At 36.5% G+C, this 26,548-nt stretch overlaps 3 protein-coding genes and 1 pseudogene across 5 annotated transcripts; 1 reads left to right on the forward strand and 3 right to left on the reverse strand.

The window, feature by feature from the left end:
* Positions 1-8,755: 8,755 nt before the first annotated feature.
* On the forward strand, positions 8,756-11,840 carry LOC103944903 (expansin-A6-like). Its single transcript, XM_009355372.3, has 3 exons — positions 8,756-8,986; positions 9,292-9,610; positions 11,240-11,840. Exons 1-3 carry the CDS (start codon positions 8,833-8,835, stop codon positions 11,547-11,549), a joined length of 783 nt encoding a protein of 260 aa, XP_009353647.2. The 5' UTR covers positions 8,756-8,832; the 3' UTR covers positions 11,550-11,840.
* Positions 11,841-12,993: 1,153 nt separating this feature from the next.
* On the reverse strand, positions 12,994-16,954 carry LOC103940852. Of its 2 annotated transcripts, none has more exons than XM_009351036.3 (3): positions 16,450-16,954; positions 16,138-16,295; positions 12,994-13,628 (listed from the first exon to the last, which is right to left on the reverse strand). In XM_009351036.3, the coding sequence occupies exons 1-3, from the start codon at positions 16,484-16,486 to the stop codon at positions 13,119-13,121; spliced, it is 705 nt and encodes a 234-aa protein (XP_009349311.1). In that variant the 5' UTR covers positions 16,487-16,954; the 3' UTR covers positions 12,994-13,118. The 2 variants fall into 2 exon arrangements, with proteins under 2 accessions (XP_009349311.1, XP_009349312.1); XM_009351037.3 differs by having other exon boundaries at positions 16,138-16,272; positions 16,450-16,949.
* A 389-nt stretch (positions 16,955-17,343) lies between these two features.
* LOC103941413 lies at positions 17,344-18,801 on the reverse strand (annotated as a pseudogene).
* Positions 18,802-18,943: 142 nt separating this feature from the next.
* Positions 18,944-22,438, reverse strand: LOC125468634 (factor of DNA methylation 1-like). 2 transcript variants are annotated; one of them, XM_048564783.1, is made up of 7 exons: positions 22,279-22,438; positions 21,306-21,338; positions 20,509-21,077; positions 20,338-20,394; positions 20,009-20,242; positions 19,521-19,742; positions 18,944-19,368 (listed from the first exon to the last, which is right to left on the reverse strand). In XM_048564783.1, the coding sequence occupies exons 1-7, from the start codon at positions 22,400-22,402 to the stop codon at positions 19,096-19,098; spliced, it is 1,512 nt and encodes a 503-aa protein (XP_048420740.1). In that variant the 5' UTR covers positions 22,403-22,438; the 3' UTR covers positions 18,944-19,095. The 2 variants fall into 2 exon arrangements, with proteins under 2 accessions (XP_048420740.1, XP_048420738.1); XM_048564781.1 differs by having other exon boundaries at positions 20,491-21,077; positions 22,279-22,437.
* Between the last annotated feature and the right edge of the window lie 4,110 nt (positions 22,439-26,548).

Below are 26,548 nucleotides of genomic sequence, written 5' to 3' on the forward strand. Positions count from 1 at the left end.
CTAGCACACGAACCCAGTATGCATGATATTATGAATTCACCAAAAAGCCAAGAAGTTGGAAAAATCTCCTAACCCATTTCTTCAACTTGGTTTGAATTTGCAACATACCCAACTAAGGGCGCACAAGCAAAAAAATAACGTACAGATCAATTTTTATTTTATTTTTAGATCTGAAAACTGAAAACCCTAAAATTTTAATTAAAACACAAATTTGCAATCAATTGAAAAAAAAAAAATTGGAAGAAAAATTGCAGGAGGGCGGAACAGAGAAGGAGGAAGAGGAGAAGAACCTGGGAAAAATTGCAAGAAATATTGCAGGAAGGTGTAACAAAGAAGAGGAGGAGGAGAAGTTGCAAGAGGGCGAAACAGAGAAGGAGGAGGAAGTAGGAGAATCTGGGAGATATTGCAGGAAAAATTGAAAGAAATATTGTAGGAGAGCGGAACAGAGGAGGAGGAGAAGCTGCAAGCGATGCGAGATGGAGAGAGCAAAAGATTTGGGACGAAAGCGATGAGGACGGAGAGAGCGAGAGAGGCATGCTTTCTACCTGACTAAATAATACCGTCGTTTTGAGCGGTATTACCAAGTGGGTATCAACTGGATATAAGGGGTGGGCCCGGATTATTTAATCCGGTGACTATTTAGTACATAGGAGCACCAAACACAACTTTGTACTATTAATCCTATCCAATGTGTTACACGGTGTACCAAACAAGGCCTACAAATCCTTAAGTTAAAGAGATGTGAAACTACAAGGACTACAATTTAATTCGGCCCTTTTCTTTTCTCATTTTTGAATTTAAAGGTTACTATTTTTATTTTATTTATTTTTATCAAATGTTACTATTTTTATGGGGTTATAATAAAATATATATTTCGTTTTATAAAAAATGATGATGGAATTTTTTTTTCCATAAGTGAAACTTTAAAAATAAATTAGAAATGATTTCATAACAATTTAATGTTTTGTTTTGAAAAATAGTACATGTGTTTAATATTTTAGGGTTGGTTTTGAAAGTGCTTTTGAAATAGGTAAAAGTTTTTAGTAAATATAATTTTGAAACTAATTCTTAGTAAAAATACAAAAATATCCTACAAAAGTACTTCCAAAAACATTTCTCCTAAATCACTTTTAATCATTTTAAAAACGTTTCCAAACCGGCTCTTAGCTTCATTGTCTAACAGTATTATATATACTAACTGAACTACCTAACAAGAGAACTTTTGAGAATTTTTTTTAACAAACCATTTTATTTACGATTTGTAGGACCCAAATTCAAAATATAAACGATGGCAATTTAAGCAAGCAAATGAATAAATTAATCAAGTATGACAGCCTCAGTTAAAGAACAAAAGGAACTGCTCGGTTGTTATGCTTGGTCTATTATAAAGCCAAATCGAAACGTTCCACCAGTATAGGTCAAACTCCTTTAATTTGTTTAGTTTTTAGAATTTAGCTGCAATACTTATATATTTGGTATAATTATTATTTTGACAATTAGATGCGTTGACACTTATTGAGCGACACTTTACATTCTCGCAAACTTTATTAAATACGGCACACTCATTGAGTAACGTGAAACATGTGCGACTATTGAGTCATCATGTTTCTTTAAAATATTATTTATGATATTAAGAATAACTATATAGTTTCAGAGATACGCACATGTATATGTATAGATTAATAATCGTACGGTAGTCCAAAATTTTAGTTTTGTGTTGAACATCCATAAAGAAAAAACTATTTCAAACTAATTTATGCTTCCCAATCTTTTTAATTTTCTTCCCACCAAACAAACAAGTTAAACAAGATGAGAAGAGATTAATTAACTAGAAATCCAAATTTCTAAACCCATTAAAAACCCTCGAGTCAAACAACAACGAACTTTCTTTCACTAAATATGGTCGATTGTATAAATCTTAGACTGCCACTGCATGGGTTTTGTGTAAAGTTTTTCCTTAACTTCAAGTACTTTTTGTCATTTTTAAAAGTCTTTTTCCAAGTCTTCATAGGTCTTTCTCTACCCATTTGCCATGAACATCTGTCTCATAATGGTATTTTTTAATCGGAACATCTGTAGCTATAGATCTTCATTTCACATGTCCAACCACCTTAACCGATTTTATCTCATCTTATTTTCAATTGCAGCCACTCGTACTTTATCTAGAATATCCTTGTTCTTAAGTCTGTCATTTTTTCATGTGCCCACATATTCAACAAAGCATTTTCATCTTCACTACACTCATTTTCTTCACGTGTTAATGCTTGACAGCCCAACATTCCTTGTCGTAAAGCATTGCTGACCTTATTGCAGTCTTATAAAATTTTCCCTTGAGCTTTAGTAGCATACGAAGGTCGCACAACACACCCGATGCACTCTTCTACTTCATCCATCGAGCTTGTGAACTATAATTGAGATCTCCATCTAATTCTCCTTTCTTTTGCAAGATAGATTAAAAATAACTAAAGCGTTACTTTCTAATCTTCAATCATTATCCTATCTCATTTGAAACCCCATTTTCATTGAATTTGCATTTCGTATACTCTCTATTGAACTACTTAAATAAGTAAAGACCTTTAAATTCCCACTAAAAACTCTTGAAACAAATGCAAAATTCCAGATTGACGTTCACATGGACGGTTGACATGGGCTATATTGTTTACTTGGTGAGCTATAAATGAAGCAATAATGATGAAGGCTCACATGGCTGCGAGTGCACCGCACGCTCTAATCACAGATCATCATGAATCCAATGTCAGGCTGGTCCCGCACACATCAAATCTCTGACCCCCACCACGTACGTGGGAAAGAGTTATTGGTCCACGTGTAAGGTCTTGTGACTCTTTGTCCAAAATAGAATCAAGAGTGAGGTGGGAAGCACATGGGGCGCTAAATTCGTGGACGCGACCCATGACCTGGCGGTTCAAGGAATTTTTTTTATATCCTTTTACATTATTTTACAAAAAATGAATTTTAATTCAAACGTCCTAATGATTAAGGAAGTTTGTCTCCACAATTTTGTTAGTGGACAAGTGAGAATGTATCAATTAAAAAGGTAAAATCTCGATCACAAAATTCACAATAAAACATTTGGCTTTTGCTAGAAATTAAGCGACATGTTATTTCTAATTTGTTTCATTAAGACTATAATTTTATATGCTTCATAGCTAAGTTCTAAAATGATAATTTGGAGTTCTATAATGGTTTACGAGATTAACATAATTCTTCATTTTGATTTATGAAATTTAAAATCAATAAAAATGGTTATGAGTTTATCAATCATTAATCATTTTGACTATTCTGTAAAAAAATATCTGTTAAATAAGGACAAAAATGATAAAAATATTTTCAATTTAATAAATAATGGGCTAGAATGATTTGACAAAATTGAGGGTATTTTTTTCTTCATTTTATCCTTATTTAAGGACGTTTTCATAGAATGACCAAAAAGATTGATAATAGACAGACTCAAAGTTCAGTCTCGAACCAAGTGAAGAGTTATATCAATCTCAAAAACTATTTGGATTAAAAAACCTTTAATTAGTTAAGAATATTTACTGTAAACTTCAAATCTTATGTTCACCTTCATTTTGTAAAGAATTGAATCTGTGTAGCATTTATACATTGAGTTTTTTTTTTTTTTTTGGGGAAATTAGAATCCTTGCACTTTTCCAATACTCTTTAGATTAAACATTGGTTCTATTTTAAAATTTGATCAGGATGCTTAAACAATGGCCATGTCAGCATTTTTATATTTATTACATGTAATTATTGTGTTTGTTTTTTTAATTTAAAATGTTAATTATTAAATTCCATATATATCCATATATCCTTTTAGGTTGATATATTTTTGTAGGTGGCTTTTTTTTAGGAAACCAATTTCTTCTCCCACGTTTGAGCCGTATGGTTTCTTCTCCCACGTTAGAATTCTATGATCCTCATTTTTGACTTTTGAATGGACTTATTCATTTCAATTAGTGGCTGTTTTCACTATTTTATATTGATACCATGTAAGATTATTAGACATATTCTTTATTTTCGGAGGCTTGAGGCTGGTACGTTTAGATAATATATTTAAACATACCAAATACGTATCAAGAAGATATATAAAGTAACATACCAAATATGTTTTTTTTTTTAAATAAATATAAACGTACCAAAATAATATATAAATGTACCAAATACATACAAAAAAAAAATATGAACGTACCAAATACGTACCAAGAAGATATATAAAGTAACGTACCATATATGTACCAAGGAGAAATATATGTTTAATCAAGAGGAAATATATGTACCAAATATGCTTTTTTTAAATAAATATAAACGTACCAAATACATACAAAAAAGAAAAGAAACATAATGTACCAAGAAGATATATCAAGTCACGTATCAAATATGTACCAAGAAGAAATCTACGTTTCATGTGTAATTTGAAAGACTTTTTATTATAATTGAATACTACAATATTTATCTACAAGATTTTAGGAGTTTTGAGATATTATCTAAGAAAATTAAAAGGTATATTAAACATAATGGCAAGTCGCATTCATGGGTATTTTGAAAGACTTTTTATTGGAATTAAATTCTATAATATTTATCTACAAGATTTTAGGAGTTTTGATGTATTATCTAGGAATTAAAAAGGTATATTTATATAATGGCAAGTTGGGTAATTTAAATTATAAAAAAAGCTACTTCTAATCCACGTGGCACCAAAATTGTAGGAAAATGTTTAATCAAAACTCTAAAAAACATAAATGTTTAATTTTACAATTTTAAAACCTAGACATCTGTATCAAAACTCCTCTTGTTTTTATTGGTAAACATTTATACGTTGAGATTTAAACGATAATAAATAGTGCAGACTCAACACTACTATAACAAATCACAACTCATTATAAGAACTACTACTACTCTAAAACCTGTTCTGGTGTGATTGATGTCCAAGAGCAATCAATAAGCATGCTTACACCTTTCACCTCTCCCTAATATCGCGTCTATGGGAAAAACCATCATTTTTTGCTTTAGCTAATATAAGGGGTGGATTCGTGATATTAATTTTTTACGATGGATTCGTGATATTATTTTTTACATTTGACATATGTTTTTTATGTGGCCTACTTTGTAATGTATTTTAACGATCTGACTCATCTATCTTTTAGAACATTATTCAGTGCCCTCCTATGCCCTTCTGTTTGTGTGGTCACGGTTAAGCTATGTCAACATCTTATATTACTATTTATTTTTGTCTTATTATCTCTATAAAAAAACAATATAAAATATTGACGTAACTTAACCGTGACCACACAAAACAGAAAGGTACTGGAAGTGGACGGGCAAACAATCCTTGTCCGAGTTTCCTTTGTACCTTTCAGTGCTTTCACTGATGGAGTCTCCTTTTTCTGAATGGCCATGTTAAAAGCTAAAACACACTGCAGCTGCATTGTTGGATCACTGTAAATGTAAGGGAGTCCACATGTAAGCTTCCCACCAAAATTTGGCCCCCAACGGATTCGAATTTTCTTGCAAAGTCCCCCATAAAATCCACCCTTCCCCTTCTTTTGATGTCAATAGTTCGAAGGTTCCTATTTTTTTCATGATTTATAAAGCAAAGGAGGGAAAATGATAAAGGGTAAGGTTAATCATAATCATTATCAACATTCACCGTCCTTGTTTCTAATATATATAGCATGGGTATCCAATGTAGTATTAATTTGCATAGTATGTAGCACTGTGAGAAAAATGACACGTACTACAACAACAAGAAGAACACAAGAAGTACTAAGTTTTATTCCACTACTTGAGTTGGCTGTATAAATTATAAAATGTCACTAGGCCGGTTTTGTGACAAGTTTTTCGTTAGCCTCATGTACTCTATATCTATTCTTACAATTTCTTTCCAAGTGTTCCTACGTTTTCCTCTACCCCTTTTGAACTAAATTTGCGGCTTATAATCACATCTTTTAACTGGAACATTTGTAGGTACAATCACCTGCAAACTATGTAATAAGTTGAAGTATTCTCTATTTGTGAGGTTTCGGAACCTAAAGTGTTGATTATGGATACATATAATTACTGACAAACCGTATATATCAAGTAAATTGAGATGCTTGTAATTTTTTTGTGTTTATGAGATTTCAAACCCTATACGTTGAATTATAGATACATATAATCACATGCAAACCACATATGTCAAAGTAATTTAAGATGCTCGTAAGCATTCGAACCTAATACATCTTAACTTGTCACAAATAATCCCGCAGTGGGCCATAAGCGTAGCTAGGTTGCATGCAACTAAAGAAACTAATAAACTAAAGTGGGACAAAAGGTGACAGGGAAAATACATGCATGCATGTAATTATGTAAAATAATATGTTGGCCAAAGCAAAAGTAATGGAGTTTGGTCTACGACTCTACGAAAATAGGACCCCTGTCTGTTATACAACCGCTTGCTTGCTGGGGCTGTGGCTCGAGAATGAGAGGCCTAATTATGTTATTTTATAATTCCCATTTTGATATGTGCTGCATGCCATTGTGTTTGTGATTGTGATTGTGATTGTGCTTCTGCCCCCACTCACAGACTCACAGTGAAACCCAGCCGCGCTATAATGGACCGAAAATTACGGGATTAAGTGGGTCCTACAGCCCACGCTGTTGCCCTCTCAGTCACAATCTCCATTCTAAGTTATTTTCTGTGCATTCCAAATATGAATGACTTATGCCGAACAAGTTCATCGTTGTTTTGAAACTGAATTTTTTTCGGATTTAAAGGAATTGAGTCCAAGGATCAAATGATCCGAGTTATTGAAATTTGATCCAATTGCTACAATTATTATAACTTATAGAGAGCTCCTTGTTTATAGTTGTTTGTTCAAATTTTAATAGTCCGGATCATTTGATGAGTAAGCTCAGTTCTTTTGGATTAGAAGGGGGATCCGGTTCCCTCTATTTTAACAATTTTCAATTTGTGATACAATATTATATGTTTTTTTATTGTTGCAAATGGAGTGGTCTCCAATATAATGTAATAGAAATAAAATGTCTAGAAGTGAAACATATCAGCTTTTTTGTCTACTCATATTATAATACGTAAGATTGGTAAGATTATGTGACATTATCCAATAATACAGTTTAGAAGTGAGACATACCAACTTTGTAATCTATTCATATTATAATAGATGAATTGTTAACAATGTAACAATCCAAGGTACACGTAAAAATTTTTACTCTCAAACTCTCATCAGTGTCTACTTTAGTTGGCTTTGCCTCGTTTTAGTTAAGGTAATTTTCATTTTAGTACTCTTAAATTTTTCAAATTTCGCACTTTACAACATTTTTTTTTTTTTGTTTCACTCTCATGCCTAAAAAATAAATTTTCTCCCATTTTCATACTTCTATTAGTTCTGTCAAGTACGACGTGAACTGGCCCCTCAAATTTGCCACCTAGACTGGCAAATTAAATTATTTGAAAATTAGAAAACATTCTCCCTCTCCCTTCTCCTTCCCTTTCTCTCTTCGAATCCCAGGATCGACTTGGGCTATCGCCGCACTGCCGTTTAATCATGTTCTTGGTCTTCATCATTTCTCTAAGAATTCTTCTTATCTCTATTTAAAATTAAGAAATTTAAGAAAAATTACCAAACAAAATTTTGATTTTGATTTTGTGCCATGTGCAATCGAAAAGAAACAGAAGTGGGAATATAGGGTAGTGGTTCGATAACAAGATCTCAGAGATACATGTTGACATCGATGCGGTATCGATCCGTAGAAAGCGACCCATTCGAGAACGGGATCTGAGATCTCGAACTTCGACTCACAACGAGCTGGTTCTGGATCCTATAATGGTTCTTAGAGGAGGATGACGATCGCAAACTCTCCGTCAGCAAAGACGACCCGGTCGACTATTTGGATCAGCTTGCTTCTGGCCTTGGCTGGCACTAGAATCTTGAAACAGGCTTTCCAGAATAGGGGTTTCCGGGTCATGTCGTTTCTCAGACTTGGGTCTTCTACCCTGGTGGAAGAGCCGTCACGAATTCGGAGAAGGAATCCTCGACGATCTGAATGGGGATAAGGGTTTCGGTGGCACATATGAAGTTGGATAGGGTTTAGATAATATTCGAGAGACTAAATTTTGAAATTAAATTTACAAATTAAATGATGTGTCATTTATAAGAAATAAGCACGTTAATTAATGTTTAAATAATAATCCAATCATCAACAATTATATTATTTGATTTGCAAAATTTGATCTCTCTAATATTATCTTTAATTTTAATTGTGTTGAGGCCACAACAGAATTCCTTAATTTATTATTTAATTAATTTCTTAATTCATGTACCTAATTTTGTGGGCCAGAGCAATGATACAGCATCACTTAATTTAACTTTTGATAAAAAAAAAAACTAACAGATCGATGAAAATGAAAGTAAAATTAAACTTAAGTTTGAAATTGACAAGAAATATAGTGAAGTAAAGTGGGGATTTTGAAAAACTTAAGGGATTGGGCACACTCATATGCAATGGAATATGTAGCTAGTGGGGCTTGGATTGTATTTGCATAATTTTGCATCCCTCTCATGCCCCATGAAATCTTTTGTTTGGTCCCCTAAAAGAATGTCCTCGAATCACAGCCGCTGATCACGCCTCAACTTCAGAATGACTCAAAGTTGCTCATCCATTGAGTCCATATCTAAAGACCTCTCAAGTCTGAAGCCAACCTCCATAAGTAGTCCACCACCCCTCCTTTAACTCCTCACCCTATCAGTACCTCACTGATTCTCTCTCTCTCTTTTCTGTTTGTTTCTAGGGAAAATTTAGAAGAAAAAGAATATGGGTGTGGTGAGTGTTTCTACTTGCATTGCTTCTCTAATCATCTCACTAATGTGGGTGGCTGAAGCAAGAATCCCAGGAGTTTACACTGGTGGTGCATGGCAAGGCGCTCATGCCACCTTCTACGGTGGCTCCGACGCCTCCGGAACCATGGGTACGTCACCAAAACCCTACATTTCCCCTTCAAACTCTTCACCATTTGCCTCAACTTTTCATTTTTCTGAATGTACACAATAATGCCACATTCCTTTTAAAGCGGAGAAACTTACATGCACCAGGAATGTCATTGTGTCAATATCCTAATCATGCGCTGCATGCATTATGATTTTTACACGTAAAGTTGTACGATTGAGTTGAGATACTGTAGCAAAATCCAACAAAACCCATCAAAGATCTAAAACCAAGAACTTAATCAAGCTTAATTATCAATTAATTAACTAAAACACTTGAATTTTTCAGGTGGGGCTTGTGGATACGGAAATTTATACAGCCAAGGGTACGGAGTTAACACGGCGGCACTGAGCACAGCGCTGTTCAACAATGGCCTCAGCTGCGGAGCCTGCTTTGAGCTCAAGTGTGCAGACGACCCCAGCTGGTGCCACGCCGGAGGTCCATCTATTTTCATCACTGCCACTAACTTTTGCCCTCCCAATTTTGCCCAACCAAGCGACAACGGCGGATGGTGCAACCCTCCTAGGCCCCACTTCGACCTCGCCATGCCCATGTTCCTCAAGATTGCCGAGTACAGAGCTGGGATCGTCCCTGTTTCCTACCGCAGGTTAGTAAAGCCCACATCTCTGTTTTCCTTGCTCTATTTTTAGGTTTGGTTATTTAGTTTAACAATTTGAAAGGAATAATCTTGGATTTGGAAGTATTGGAACATTTTTTTTAACAAAATGAGTTACTATTTTTTTACGTCTACGTAAAATGAGATTCGATCGTGAGTTCAGAAAACTAATTGACCTAACTCACGTCGATTACCTGTTACTCTTGAAAAACAATAGTTGTAACTTTTTAGCCAAACGAAATGTGGTTTCCAAAATTTCTACTTGGACCACTTTTCTCTCCAATATAATTGTACTGGAATTGGTTGTGCGAGTGTTTCCTTTTTCCTTTTTTTTTTTATTCTGATTTAATTTCTTTTCATATGAAAATAAATTAGACTACTTTACTTTTTTCTTTAAAGCTTTTTGTGACCTTTCTCAATCTTGCGGGTCACACCTGTGGTACAAGTGAGTTGGATTCTGGTCTGAGTTTTAATTACTTTCGCAGAATGTATATGGTTTCTATCGACCAAAATTATGTGGTATTTCAGAGTATACAATATTTCGGACTTCTTAAATATCAAAAGTTTAAAAATTTGAAGTATGTAGCATCATAGAAAATCCAAACAATCTATTTACTGACCGTGTGGAAAGAGCTCACTTGAAATTGACTAATTGCCCCAAATTCTTGATATTTCTTATGGTAGTTAATGGGTTAGTTAATTTCGGTTCTTTCAAAAGTTTGGATTTTGCCCAATTGGTCCCAAATGCTGAAAGCAAAATAAGAATGGGGAGTGGGGAATATTTAACTCCCCAAAAACCTTAGTTTTAACATATGCCATTATGTCATCCTTTGGCCTCAGTTTTGGCCTTTTGTTATCCACTAGATGATCATTCGCGTTCTACATAAGGATAAAACTAGGTGTCCAAATTTAGTGAAGTGTAAACTGTGATGCAAATGTCGGTTAGGTCCGTAAGTCAGTGTTGTGTGTCTGACTCCTTATTCAAGTTTGGGTCGAGTTTGATCCTCTATTCCTGGACTTATAGCTTAGGATACTTATAAAATTAACAAAAGAGAGCGGGCATGTTAAGGAAACTCTCTCAAAATGCAACTCTAGGGTTAATTCTTATGTCAACATAAACAATCTACCATCTTACAGTTTAATATTAATTTTCATGTCAATATTATAGAATATTATGAAAAAAAAAAAATGAGATAACAAGAAGTCATCGAAAAGTTTTACTTTTAAAAGAGCTTCTTCTGCATCTCTCGATAATAGAGTTGCTAAATTTGACTTATAGTTCACTAAACTTGCATTTAGCTACCAAACTTCGGCTTTTTTGTTGGATTATGCTCTTTGGTCTATGGCAAGATCTGCACTGTACGTACTTTTTGACCAGTAAATCATACGGTCACACAGTACGAAGCGCATGTAGTTCACAGTTCCCTACGTACAAAATCAAAGACCATTCCAAAGCACAGTCCCCAAAATTCCGAGACTCGTCGATCAATATGAAAAGACCAATTTAGTATTCAATTTGATTGGCTCATTTAATCATGCCCGCCGTAAAACACGGTCCGCGATCCACGTTGGAGTTAAAATTCCGAACATGCCCTCACGATTTTTGACTTTTTTCCGCAGGGTGCCATGCCGGAAGCGCGGAGGGATCAGGTTCACAATCAACGGCTTCCGTTACTTCAACCTGGTTCTGATCAGCAACGTGGCGGGCGCAGGGGATATCGTGCGGGTGAGCGTGAAAGGCGCCAGGACCGACTGGATGAGCATGAGCCGCAACTGGGGTCAAAACTGGCAGTCGAACTCCGTTCTGGTTGGTCAGTCACTTTCCTTCAGGGTCACCGGCAGTGACCGGCGCACTTCCACCTCGTGGAACATCGTCCCCGCACACTGGCAGTTCGGTCAAACATTTACCGGAAAGAACTTCAGAGTCTGACGGACGACCATCCAAAAGTCAACATATTTATGATTTTCCCGCCATATTTATGTATTTCCAATTGTACCCTTTCTTGGCGCCATTTTAGTTGCTTTTACAAGATGCTGTTTTTGATGGGCCGTTGGAGAACGTGAAAGTGTTTCAGGTGCAAGTTTTGACTTATTGATTGGTGGAATTTGCTGTGACTTATGTGAGGGGGTATGATGAGTAGTGGGTGGGTATAACAATGTAACAAGTGTAAGGGTAATTTGGGAATTAAATTAAAAAGCCCTATGTGGGCAAATTGTAGGAGAGGTTGAGGCGGCCGCAGAGAATTGTAGCCCGCACCGTATTAATACTTTGCTAAAAGTAAAGTTGTAGTGTATATTCTTCATATGATCATATATATATATATATGCATGAGAAGTGTATTTGTATTGACTTATTTTGTTAATTTTCTTTTTCAGTTGGAATTTTGCCTAATTCAACAATCTTTACGTGATTGCGTTGATGATGGATAACCAAAAGCACTTGCAAGTTTTCGGGGTTAGCTCCAACGTCGAGGCGACTGAAAAAATGGATCAGAATTAGGATAGGCTAACGATTCATTTTCTTTAGTGTAATTGAAAAGGAAGAATTTAGGGAGTTTTAACGAAAAGTCTATGGTATTATTCATTTTAACGAAAAATCATATTTTTACAATTTATTTTATCTTTATCATTAAAACTCAAAGTTTTCAATTTTTTTTTTATTAATTTTCCTAAGAACTTAAACAGGAAGTTTTCGGTCCATTTTGAAGAGTTCGCATAAATATTTAAAAGTGCAGACAGCTAAAGGGTGAGCGCGGCTGAATTACAAAACATAGAGTGAAGGAAAAGCTTCAATCAGTGAACCCATAAGTCCAAATGGGTCAAATCAAAACCAAACCTGCACGTGGGTGGGGTTGGGGTTATTGTGGGTATCTGGGCTTTGTTGCTTGGTGAATTTATTATCCATCTTCTTCTGTCCTTTAGAGGACAAACATCTTTGGATTCCAACTACCATAAAAGTAAAAGCACAATGCAGTAAGCTTTGGATACCTTATGCAAAAAGCCAATCACTTCCTTGGTTGAGCTTCCACCTCAAGGTTTGGCCTTTTGTTTAGCGGTCTGTTTGATAACTATTTCGTTTTAGTTTTTCGTTTCCATTATTTGTGGTAGAGGAAGACGGGAAGTATATGGGAGAAATGAGGACTAGGGAAGAAGAATATGTGAAATCCAAAACCTTGAAAGTGAAAACAACTGCTTAGCTTTTAGTTTTCGTTTGAGTATCATTCCGTCCTTCCATCATCCCTTCTTTATCCTTTTTTCGCGTACTTTTCCTCTATTTATAACACAAAATGAAAGCTTAAAACGAAAACCGAAATGATTACCAAATGGGTCTAAGGTTTGAAATTTAGAATCTTTTAGGCAATTAGTTACGAAAGTGAGAACAAAATAATTTTTGTATAAGAACAGTAACGACATTATTCAGGTTAAATCTCACTTCAGAGTTCGATATCTATATAGAAGCTTACACAGCCTCACTGCAGTTCTACAAGAGTTATGAATTCTAACCGTGATATCTCCACTGCGACTGCCAATGGCCATTTGTTCCACTTGTTCCAGCACCATGTCTCCTCGCTGCGGCAACAGCTTCAACGTGCCTTTGTCCGGCACGATGATTGTTGAAATCCATCTCGCTCAGACACACCACATTACATAACGCGCAAGTCCTTAAAGCGTCGGGTGCTGCCCCACTTTCAAGAACCTTCCTTTTCTTAGTTTCTAAATCCTCTGGAGGTTGATCAGCTGCTCTCTTCTTACTGTTTTCTCCAGGAATCTTTTTGCCTTTCAACTTATCCAAATTCATCTTGTGCTTTTTCCCCTGTTTATGCTTATTGAGTACATCCTTGGTGTCGCAATAAATATTGCATACCTCACAATGAAGTTTCGGAGCACCATTTCCAGAAGGCCGAGGAATAGCATTTCCAGCCGGCTGAGCACTAGCGTTACTCCACGAGGCAGCATTCGGATTTGCAGAAGCATAGTGATCTGTCCCATTTGATGGAATTGAGAAACCCTGAAAGAAGGTGATTAACTTTGACACGAACAACCATACATTGAATACAACACCAACATGAAATGCATCCACTGATTGACGTAAAACTCAATCCATATTAAATATTCTTCCATCGGTTGCTAACAGCTACATCTTCGGACTCTTCTACCATGCAGGGATAAAAGTGTCTATGGAAAGATACCCTCAAAGGTTGCGGTTTTGAAATACGTAATTGTTGTCTACCATTTGAGATTAATTTTGAAATTAACTAGTATACAACACAGATATGCAAGCATGCGGTGATCAATATAATCTGAGTTGGTGTTTTCAAAAGTGCAGTTGGACACAAAGCATATGCCTTGAACCATAAAAATCAACCCCATACCAAATAGCTTTTCAGCAGAACAAAATACCAGCACATCAAAATAATAGCAATGCAAACACCATAGACCTGCTAAATAGACTAGAAAAGAAAAGCTCCAAATAATCGCAACAAAACAGACCAAATAACACTAGTAGAATGAAGAAGAAATGTGAAAAGAGAAACGCAAAAACAATAAAGCTTCCTCTAAGCTAGTGGGGTGATACTGAAACCTCCTCTAAGCTAGTGTGTTGTCACCAAAATACTCCAAGGCACTGTTTTCCTTGAGAAATATCATGGTTTGCAGCGAAGAGCTTTCCAAATTCCCATACATGAAAAGACTTAAAAGGAATTTTTCTTCCAATGTTTTCAGACGATCTATCAGGGGAAGAAAGGGGTTTTCCTCCGACTTCTTTTGGTTATATTTACATTTGGAAGTTGCATACCTCATGCTGTTTAGACCTGGAACATGGCAAAAATATAACAGTAAAGTAATTGCATGAGTGATTTACACCCTTTCTCAAAAAATAGGAGATGAGGTGTACACGACAACCAAAAGAACTTACACCTTTGGGGCATTTTGGTGACTAAATGAATGACTTAGTCATTTTCCAACCGGACTATCCATGAAATTATTCTCAAAACTCATTTGTCCCCTAAACAACTACAAGTCATGTTTTAAATTACCCCTTCCCGTTTTTTGTTAGCCAAGCTGATGAGGAGTCAAATGGCAAAATTTTGATGTTCATTTTGGTCCTTCAACACCTGTCTCACCTCTCATCTCTTCTCCGTTTCTCCCTTCTCTCTATTCTTTCACATGTTTTTGCCATATTCCCTTCTCTGTCTTCCAGGGATGGAGACTATTTTTTTCCCTTCCGAAACGAAAAAACGTATGTACATACATAAAAATGTGTTTACTAAACTAGGACTTGTTAATTAAGGCTACTTATCAATGTAATACATGATACAAACCTTAAATGTCCAAGGCCCACAAGGAAGACAGCTAGACAACACGATCAAGGGAAGACTACTCGATGATACAGTTGAGAAAATAAAGGACTAGTATAGAACCTAACAGCTAATGGATAGACAGACCATTCACAATCCTTGATGTCGATCTATCAGTACTACACAAGGGGAGAAAAGAACACTAGAACGGAGCGGTAGTGGAGTAGGCTGTGTTAAATAGCTAAAATATACACCTAGAAATGATTTTTATTTTTTATTCCTGATATGACCTGGGCTGCGCATTGTTCCATTCCTGCTCTCTTATGTGTCTGATTTTCCAAATAAATAGGTACATAGTTATTCTCTTACTTTTTTTGGGGTTTCAACCATTTCAAGCAGCCACATTAACTTTTTCTGCTCCTCCAATTATTTTCCAACAAAGTGGAGAAGGAGAATTTGTCACTGTATAAGATAAACTTTGAAGCTTGCTAAACAGATATGGGTCTTCAAACATGAAATTGAATATTTGAAAAACTGATGCTGACAAAAGTGTTATATTCACATGCTTTAGGTAAGTACATTCAACACCATGAAATACCACAAAGCAGCACAATAAGGAAATAAAATAAAAGATAACAAAATGTCCATAAATTTTACCCACGTAAGTGCCGCGTCAACTTGGTTAACAGAAGACACAACAGACTTGATGGAATGCGGTTTTTGAAAACGAGGGCATAGTATTTTGGGGGGGAGGGAGGGATTGGACGCCTATTATATATCAATGGATAGAATTGTAACAAAGCCTAATATGGTATTAGATCCTTGATATTCAGTTATGCCTTGTAAACGGAAAACGTTCAGATAAAATTTGCATTGAAAGGGTGTGTGATCTATAAATTTCTGCAAAAAAATCTCAGAACAATAATCATTTATTTCTTTTGTGTTTGGAAAGTCCTTAAAATTCAGTTCAAACATGGCTTTCAATTGGAAGGACTACGCAGAACCAAGCGGGAGAGGAGTATCCGAAAGATCCCTTTTGTTTTCGTTGAACATCACATAAGTACTGGAACAACTAGAAGCCTAGAACAAATGTGAGGATTGAAGAACCCCAACGGCAATGCACTAACTTGAAATTCAGATCACATCAAACCAACACGAAAATGCACCGTATGCAAAACCAAAGTTAACTTGAATTATGTTGAGAGAACAATAATTAGATACCATTTGTTGCAGGTGAACCTGCCGCTGCTCGTTTTCTCTGCTAAGATCTTTCTTAAGATCTTTCCACTGAGCTTCAAATTTCAACAGGGCCCTGCCCTGCTCTAAGAAGGACTTCTCAAGGTGGTACCTCAATTCCTGAAAGTTTTGATGCAATTTTGCTATTTAACAGCATAAAAAATGAACAAAAATAAATCTAGTAAGCTACTACAGGCCAATCAAATTGTAACAAAAAGAAGTGAAATTTAAAACATGCAGCCGTTATCAAAGGCAAATGGAATCATGGGTATTTGATTAAAAAAACTCAAAACTCACCGATTGCATTATCCAATTCCTCTGAGCAGTTGGCCATTTCAGAGCTCCAGCACAAAAACCCACCCGGGTTTTGTGCCTTTATGGCAGATTAAGCTTGTGGGGGGATCTCTGAAACTGCAATTTTCGGGGAATTAGAAGATCCCACATGCAAAAAAAAGTGCTTTGGACAATTGGGTAGAAAGCAAAAGCAGATTGAAGGAAGAGGAAGCAAATTTACAGTCAACTATGGTGACTGTAATGGAAATTGAGGACTGTAAGGTCAAGGGGGCTTCGATTCCTCCGCCCACCAATTAGCTCTGTTGCATGAATTCATGAGGAGAGCTGGGCTTTTATATTATTTATTGTTTTATTTTATTTTTTTTCCATTTTTGGGGTGAGAAGAGAGCTGGGTTTTGTGAGAGGAAAATCAAAGAGCAGTTCGTAAGACCAAAGTGGACTGTGATGAACAGAAGACTAGGAATTCTTGGGAGGATTTCTTAACGAGAGGAGGAAGAAGGTTGACTGCTTCTCGGCTCAGGCCCACCAGCAAGTCTATTGGTGGGCCGATCCAACTTTCTATTTCACTGTAATAAATATAGGGTAATACTATTCAAATACTTCTTTTTACTTGTTACATATTTTTATTAATTTTGATCCATTGGTTTTTTTTCGTTCATTTGAACCGACGGTTGAAAATTAAAAGGAGTGTGAGAGGTAAAAATGAATGTGTTAATAGCACCACCCTAAATATAATTTGAATAGAGTTTTAACATATAGACCCTAACACGTGATATCGAAGTATAGACCCTAAACCCCTTGCCACGGCAGTCTACCTTTCCGATTGCCAAGAAGATTGACAAAGGCATCACCGATGCTCTGCGGGCGATCCATAGGGGATTCAGAAGGATATGTGATTCAGATTATAAATATTGAGCTGAAACAGACTTCAATCTTCTCAACTCTCGCACTGTATTGATCGGGAGTTTCTTCAATGCCTCCTTGTAAGAGCAGTGAATCTGCAACCTCCATTACTCGGTTGGGGAACGCCAACTTCACAAAAGTATGAAGGTTCAAGTCGCCGGAAAACCTGTCGTCAGTCAGCCTTTTCCCTATGAACATCTTTAACAGAGAATGCCAAAGTTGCAGACGTATCCATTTGTGGACACCTCACCTCCCATACCATACTCTACAACTCATACGAAACAAAACAGTCACCGCCATTGTAAACAAAATCTAGGATGAGGATATATACCTGGAGCAGCATAACCAACCATTCCCCGTATGCCCATGGAGCTTGTCTGATTTGCAGAAACAGTGGTTCGTAGTGAGAGAAATTTTACTAGTCCGAAGACATAAACATTTCCAGCCAACTCGTTGTCCAAAAGAACATTGCTCGGTTTGAGATCACAATGAAGTGGTGTTTCACAATGGTTATGGAGATAATATAGTGCCCATGCAACATCAATATGATGTCTAACCTCTGAAGAACAATTAAACTCTTGGTTGGGGGATTTATTACTTCTTCATCTCCAGTAGTTGGATGGAGCCACTCTTGTAAGCTCCCATTCTCGATGAACTCATAAACTAGAGCCTTGAAACCATTACCACGAAAATCAACACTTGAACAAGCAGTTATAATCTGACGAGATTTTGATGCCTAATATTTCTCGAAGCCTCACACTTGGCTGTGAAACTCTTTGGTGCTCCACGGTGTAACAAGTCAGACACCTTAACAGCAACATATTGAGCTCTATCATCATCATCATCATCAAGAACTCCTTTGCGACGTAGGAAAAGGAAGGAGTCTCGAGGAGAATGGGGATAGATAACTTGGGATTCGCTTAATTAGGGGCAACAAAACTTTGCTTAATGTTGCTAATTGTGGATTCACTCAACACAACCAAGTCATTGCTTGTTTTTGAAGGAGAAAATCATTCTCTTCTTAGATTAATTTTTAATTCACTAATCAACTACTTTAAAAATACATATGGAACCCTTTAAATAGAGGGATTATAAAGCATTGGTAGGATAAATATCATATCTAGTACTAGGATAGTTACTATGGAACTCAATTAAAATACTGTAGACACTTCCATTTGTGAGGTTTTTCTAAACTCCGTGTAGTTACACCCTTTGATCAAGAGGCACCACTTCAGAAAAGACGTCCACTCATTTGAATCCATTCTCAAACTTCTAGAACACGTTTCAGGAGTGATTTTGATACTATATACGAAGTATCAAACCTCTGAACCGAACAGACACAACTCTGCCTCCGAAGAGGTTTGAATTCTGGATATCAGGAAGACCGGTAGCCCGATAGAGCCTACCTGTCGTAGGTTTGCAGAGAGCAATAATCTTTGCTTCTGACCCCATCGACTGGTAGCCCAGAACTGTCTTCCTTTCCAAAACTTCACTTTTATTTTTGAAAATATCTAACAGCTCGAACGTAACCTGTTTACAATGCCTAAAAGCCAAATAGCCCTATTCGTGTATCTTAAGAAATTACTCTCCAACGTGAACAACTAGCCATAAATTATCTGCATTATGTTTAGGTCTCATACATTGAAGCATATAATTTCTATCTCAATATGGTCTTTAACAATAGCATTATAACAGATAGTTTACGTGACTTCTCTGTTTAATTAGAACCAAGTTGCCTCGTACAACTTACCTAGTCAGAGACCTTAACTGATTGTTTTGGATCTGAGAGCTTCGACGTGTTCTTATATTTGGTTTCCAAAGGTTCATCAAATACGAGACTCCTTCTGCTACCGTTGCCTTCCTTTTTTCCTTGAAGTTCCAAAGCTCTGGCACCGGAAACCTGCCACTGGGATTGTACTCATTCAACTCTGCCAAGGCAGTTTTCACAGCATGAAAAACTTGCTCACCAAACTCCTCCTTTAAGCCCTTCAACTTTTCATCTTGTTCATCAATGAATTCCTGTCCACCAACATCCAGTATTAAATCAGTTAGCAAGGCAGATGGAAAGTACGCGGTGCCTTAAACAAATTACAGCTTCGAAGTACAAGAAGAATGGGCCAGAAAATTGGACAAAACATAAATGACTTGTGGAAGTAGTAAGCACTGAATACCGTTGGCTTTTGTTGCTCATTCATTATAATCCTGAATGGTTGCCAATTTGGATCTCTCAGATGCTGCTCCCATAGAGAACATAGCTTCTTGGCCTTATCATCTAGACCGGCACCTCTTTTTGAAGGACAGGGCCTTTTGAGCGCACTACGGAATGGTTTATTGTCAAGCTCTCCCATTCTCTTCACACCGATACAAGTTTGGCTCGTTGAGTCACTTAGTCCCTGCAAGGGTTAAAAATTAGACATTACAAGGAACCAATAAGAACATTATCACACGAAAAAGAAACCAGCTTCCTTCAGCAAGTTCACACCTACTTTTTACTCTACAAAACGTTAGCCAAAAGGTCTGTAGACATGAACTTATGAAGACAAAAAAGGTTGCCATATATACCTCAATTCCATCCAAAGAGGGATATTAATAGACAGAAATCAATAGGAAATTAAACTGCAGGTGAACATTCAAACCCAAGAATAGCAAATATACATACAATGATGAGCGCTTTGCGAGCCTCCTGCAGCTCAACATTCTTTTCATGCTCGTTGACAATAAGTACTCCGTTAAGGGTTTTGTTATTGCCCAATTCCTCTTCCAGTTCCTTAAACTTCCCTTCAATTTCATGGATCTTAACTTCCAGCTCATCCACATGTTTGAGGTTGGTGTCACGCTGCTTTTCCAATATGCTGATTTTGTCGTGAAGTTTAACCTCTTGATCCCGCCATTGCTAATCAACCATAGAACAACATTTCAACGGATCACACTCATATGATCTTCATTAATCTGAATCTCTACCTAAATATAGTCAATGGGAAAGCCAACCTTTCGTTCTTCCTTCAGCCATTCCACTGTTTCATCAGCATTATGTTGCAGCTCATTCTGAAACAAAAAGGAATATATACAAGTGGAAGTTCATGGCAGCGTCAAACTCTATACATAAAACCAAAGTTAATGGAATTTAAGTTGAGAGAATACCGATTCTTGCAGTTCTACCTCTTTCTGATAAAGATCTTTCTCGAGCACTTTGTTTTCTGCTTCCCTTTGCTGAAGATCGTTCCTAAGCTCTTTCTTTTGAGCTTCACTCTCCTGAAGATTTTTCCTAAGCTCTATCTTCTCAGCTTCAATATTCTGAAGATTTTCATTTAACCCGTTAATTTGTGCTTCACTCTGCTCAAGTTGTTTCTTGACCTCCTTGTTTTTAGCTTCACGCTGAAAAAGTTGTTTCTTAAGCTCATTCTTTTGAGCTTCACTGAGCTCAAGTTCTTTCTTAAGTTCTCTCATTCGAGCCTCACTGAACTCGAGTTCTTTCTTTAGCCCTCTATCCCCATGATAGTTTTTAAGCTCTTTGTTTTGAGCTTCACTCCCTCCAAGATCTTCCTTATTCTTTTGAGCTTCAGTCTGCTCAAGTACTTTCCTAAGTTCTTGGCACCGAGCTTCACTCCGCTCAAGCTCCTTGGTAAGATCCTTCTTCCGAGCTTCAGATTTTATCAAGGCTGTGTACTGGTCCAACACTACTTTTTCAAGGTGGTCGCGTAGTTTAATTACATTTAGATGCAGTTTTCCTACTCAACAACATAAAATGCAAAAATAAGTAAGCAATTACAGAAATGAAAGAGAAGGAGAAAAGTTCAGTCGTACACTCAGTCTATAAGAAAAACACACGAAAAATGAAGCAAATGCCATTTCAGTTAGTAAACTTTCCACCCTTTCCAAACCCTCGAAACCGACATCAACATATTAAAGTCGAATCAGAAAGTTTAACTTCAATGAAGAAAAAAATTCAGACTGACCAATGTCTGGTTCTTCTGAAGACATTGTAAAACCTGCGATACAGAACAAAATACCGAAGATTCAGAAATCAATCTTGTCCCTGCAGAGCAACTACAAGGAAATAAGGTATAAAATATAAACATAAATGAATGAGTTTTTTCTGAAACAAGTAACGGAGTTCTCTGTTGTTAGTGTGTAGCTAAGCCAAATGGTGAAGGCAATACTACACCGAATTTCAACGGCAGGTTCTGAAAGACGAGAAATGCAAGCTAGTCTCAGAACACTAACATTATATTTCATCATCCTATTTCTCCGATTTTGCTTAGCAACCAAACACAATGCAAACCAGAAAAAGGTCAGAAAAACAGGAAAGTGGATGAATGGCAGAGTCATAAGTCCTGAAGTTTCAATGTTGACTATCGGTAACATTACTATTAATTGATTTTCCATTTTGTTCTTAATTTTTCTTAGCAACCAAACACAATGGATGTTATTTTCTAAAATAAAAAGCAGCAGATGCCAAAAATAAATCAACGTGTAAACCAAAACAAGTGGTCTTTTGTGTTTGGTTCCTATGAAAATTTCAGATTGACCGGAATTTTTGATGAATGGCAGTGTTCTGAGTCTTAAATTTTCAACTCTTCACTTTCAGAACACAACCACATGAACTGATTTCCCACTTCTTTCAAGACCTTTTCTCGGCAACCAAACACAACTCATGCTATTATTAAAATACAAAACAGAATAGAGCCAAAATAATCAAGATGTAAGCCCGAAAAAGTGGTATTTTGTTGTTTGGTTGCTAAGAAAAAAGTTGGCTTGCTACGAAAATCAATGGATGATAGGGTTCCTGACTCTTAAAGTTTCACTCTCACTTTCAGAACACTGCCATGAACTGATTTCCCCTTCTTTCTGATATTTTCTTGACAACCAAACAAAATGTATATCATTTCAAAAACACACCATGCACAAAATCATCCAGAAAATTCTCACCTTGAAACAGAACGCCCAAGAAAAATTTCAACCTTTTGAAATATTTCAAAAAGAAGTGAAGTTTTGGAGTGAAGTGGTTGAAGGGTTTTGAAAAACTCAGAGTTGCATAAGAAAAGAAAAACATCTAAAACCCAAAGAAGCTACTGATCCTTACCCAGAACAATAACAGAGACTCTCTCTCTCTCTCTCTCTCTCTCTCTCTCTCACTCTCTCTCTGTGATACAGTGGACCGTTGAGACACGTGTAACGAAGAGAATGGGTAACAGACATATGCCTATTGGCAGAGTTCAGCTTTGACCATCAAGGACTCAAGATAGCAAATGGCAAATGGTACTTTGTTTAAAAGTGGATAGAACTCCTCAGTCCTCAGTCACAGGACATGGAAATATTGAGCATTAAGGTTATCTGAAAAAAATCTTGTCCATTAATGCAGCCTTGATGGAAATCCGAAGTACAAGATGCAAAATAGCAGGAAGGAAGAAGTTAATGGACCAAAACCACATCTAAACCCCTTTATCTTCCTATTAGGCCTTATGAATCTTACTCAACCAATAGTTAAGAGGGAATAAAAAGGTTTTTATTTTTGTTTTACACGAGGAACTTCAAAGGTACAAGAAGAGAGCAACTTACATGGAACAGATTCATCACCACGTGGAGTCTCGATTCAATAATACATTGTCATGTGAAGAAAAACTTGCACGTAGAAATAGATTATTAAATAAGGAGCGTCACGTAATGATGAAATAGTTTTATGTAAGTCCTTTTCGTACAAAAGGGAGCTTTATTCATGATTTGAGAAAAAGAAAACAGGGTTAGGGGGACTAAAACCAGTTGACATGATATCACAAATAAGGACATGCATACTTACCAGTCCAATAATGGAAGCATATCATAAACAAATCATGAAGGAGTACAACTGACCTGTTTACATTTTTTTCAACAAAAAAAAAAAAAAATTTAATACTAAAATAACATTTACATTTTGATCGAAAATAATTAGCATAGTCTTGGAATTGGTGAAGGCCAACATGGGAGCGAAAGGGGAAAAACGTACGTCCAAGGATGAAACTCAGCAGACTCAGCACCATCTGACCTGTTTCTAGCTCTCTTGAACGAAGTTCTTGTCCGAAAGTTACACGCTACAATATCTCCATCGAAATCTAGGTACAAAATATCCTCATCGTTTGGGTCAATGGCCACCGCCCTACTCCTTAGCCACCTGATTCTGTCTCGCCATTCAGCAATTCCTGGATTTTCCACAAGCATTTGGTTCAAGGAAACCCTTTTTAGCAAGCACCATTTTTTCAATTTGCCTGCCATTCCATCGACCTGCTGATCATCTTCTGCTTCTTTCAACTCCCAAACACACAAAATGTCAGTGTCGCTTTCGCTGTGTGGCTTCCCATCCAAATCAAAAAGGCACATCCTTAAACGCCCTTGACACACACCTAGGCGTGGAAAACATTGAATTTCATAACTCAGGCTTTTGAAATTCAATGAAACAACATAATTCGTTATCATCAACAATTTCACCGCTATTGGCAGTAGTATTGACAGTGGTATTAAAGTTGTTGAACGGATCTACCCCAATAAGAACGCCACAATAATCCAACCAGTACACCATTCCACTGTGTGCAAAGCGTGGAGAAAGAGTGAAAGTAGTAAAGCTAAAACCTAGGGAGTGTGATATAACTGTCTCTCTCCATTCATTAGTCTCAGAAGAGTAGATTTCCACTGTGCACTCGGTAACATTAATTTCAGTTTGAGGCATTCGCACAACAATGCACCTGTAATCCGCATTAAGCTCGACTTTAGAACTTGCTTTGTCACCGTTGAGTTCTTCGCAGTTACAGGAGGGATGGTCACCTGTGAATCCCGTTTGTACTGATCCTTATGAACTTTTTGGAAGACTATGCGATATGGTTCTTACCCCAAGAAGCCCCAGTATTTGAGGATTGTAATGTTTGATCATCAATAAATCACTTTCATTTTTTGACTCTTGAAAAATATTTGAAACGCAAGAAGGGATGCGGAAGCTATGGATTGCAATGCTTCTCGAGTTGAAACTTGGAAATCAAGGACAAGTTTCCTTCATCTACAATCACATGAATCAACAGTGGCAATGGCAGTGGTTTTCAAAGTTCATGACAATTGTTTTGCCCGCGATTTGGTTCAAGATGTGATCAATTGAAGAAAATTGAATTAGAGACGGAAGAAGAAAATTGAAGATGTGATCAATCATCTACATCAACTTATGGACAACTTAAGCTTAGACATGTTGATTTCATTAGTTCAACTTAATGGGAATTCCCATTCATAAAGAACAGAATAATTGTTCCACTAAATTTTACTAAAGTTCCAAGAATACATGTTCTTGAATTTCCGAAGTCTCTAGAAGAAAAATTGACGTCTTTAAAAACTACCAATCCCACCAGCAGTAAAGATTGCCGAGTGAGCTACATTATTACACAAGAAAAGGACCACAATAACCAAAAATATAAAGACTAAAATCCTCATCTGTTTGAGCAAGATAATTTAAAAGAAAGAAAATTTGGAGGCAAATGAACGAAGGTTTGAAACCACCAACACCTTGACCTCTCTCAACAAAATTCAGCGGCGCAAACCCAAAATGATTTATGATTCAGTAAGCCATTTCTTGGCTCATCTACCTTCTTGGTCTCTAATCTGTAATTTAGGTTTCAGCGATTTCCTTAGCTTCTTTAGACTTAACCTCATAATATCCTTCCTGCATGATAACCTTCTCACGGATGTTGTTGCCTTTCTTCATCTCACTTCCTTTAAATTCCGATAACTTGTCACTGGTGCTCTCAATGCTTACCTCATTTTCATCACATACGCAATTCGTAATTGTCGATTGTTCCTTTCCTGAAGATTTCCTCCCGTAATCATCCTCTGCTACATACATTCCAGAACCCCTTCCGTGAAGGGCATCATGTTGTCCACCAGAGAAGATGTGAGTACTCAACGCTTCCCGCCTGGCCACTTCTCTGTTCTGTAATTGATGTTTCAGCATTTTCTTTAGCTCCCTCAGACTCTTCTGCATGATATCCTTTTCAGTCATGCTTGATTCTTCTAGACTTGCCACATCCTTGACTTGAAAATTTGAATTGGTATTGGTACTATGTAAATTCTTCAAGCCATAATTTGTGGCAGCAGTTTCTTGGACACGTGCTTCGCCATCTGATCCTATCTTCTTCGCATCAAGCTTCTTTTCCAATTCAATTTTTTTCCTTTGAAGTTCATCCTTTTCTCTATGCCATATCTAGTCAATAAAATTTTATTTTATTTCTCAGAACACTAAAACAACATTCAAGGTTCACCCATATGGTTGGTTTGTTGATCCAATTAAAATAAAGAGTTGAAAAAAAAAAAAAAAAAAAAAAAAAAAAAAAAAAAAAACCTTTCGCTCTTCCGCCAACAATAAAACCAATGCATCAGCCTTTCTCTGTATACAACCAGCTCTAATTAACAACTTCGATCCAGTAGGTTGAATTGAAATTCAAGTTGAGAACAGAATAGTTATACCATTTGTTGCAGTTGGTTCTCACACTGATCAAGTTCCTTCTTGAGCTCTTTGTTTTGAGCTTCACTCCGCTCAAGCTCTTTCTTAAGCTTCTTCTTTTCTGTTTCAGATTCTATCAAGGCTTTATTCTGCTCCAAGAATATCTTCCGAAGGTCGTCTAGTACATTTTGTTGCAGTATTCCTGTATAATAACAACATATATGATTAAGATGAAAAACAATGTAGGCTACTATGGACAGAGCAGAAAAGAATCATTACATAAAATAGAAAAGAAAAAGAAACTCAGACTCACCAATATCTGTTTCTTCTGAACTGTGAGACATCTCGTACTTTCAATTCAATTTCCCTGTTCTTCTGAATTTTCCTTACCAATCAGGATTTATACACTTAACAGACCTTAAAATTCACAAGGGTGTTGTTCGAGAAGCAAAATGAATTGAAGAAGGTTAAAGGGTAAAAAACTGACGAGGGTATGTGAGAAGTAAAAATGAATGTAAAATTCACTATCCTTTTCAAATTTGGGCTGATAAATGGCATAAATGTTGTGCAGTGCCTCCCAATCTAAACACCAAATCGTTCTTAAGTTTAAATTCATCACGTTTATCCAAAACAATATTATTAGTCAATCCAATCGAATTTTTTACCTAAAATATACATTTTCCAGTTTAAACTATTTAACTTCTTGGTAACTTGGTAATTAACACGCTAAAATATAATATATTTGGA

The sequence above is a fragment of a genome, unplaced genomic scaffold (genome assembly GCF_019419815.1).
Source record: "Pyrus x bretschneideri cultivar Hongxiangsu unplaced genomic scaffold, Pyrus_bretschneideri_v1 Contig39, whole genome shotgun sequence".
NCBI classification, from domain to species: Eukaryota; Viridiplantae; Streptophyta; class Magnoliopsida; order Rosales; family Rosaceae; genus Pyrus; species Pyrus x bretschneideri.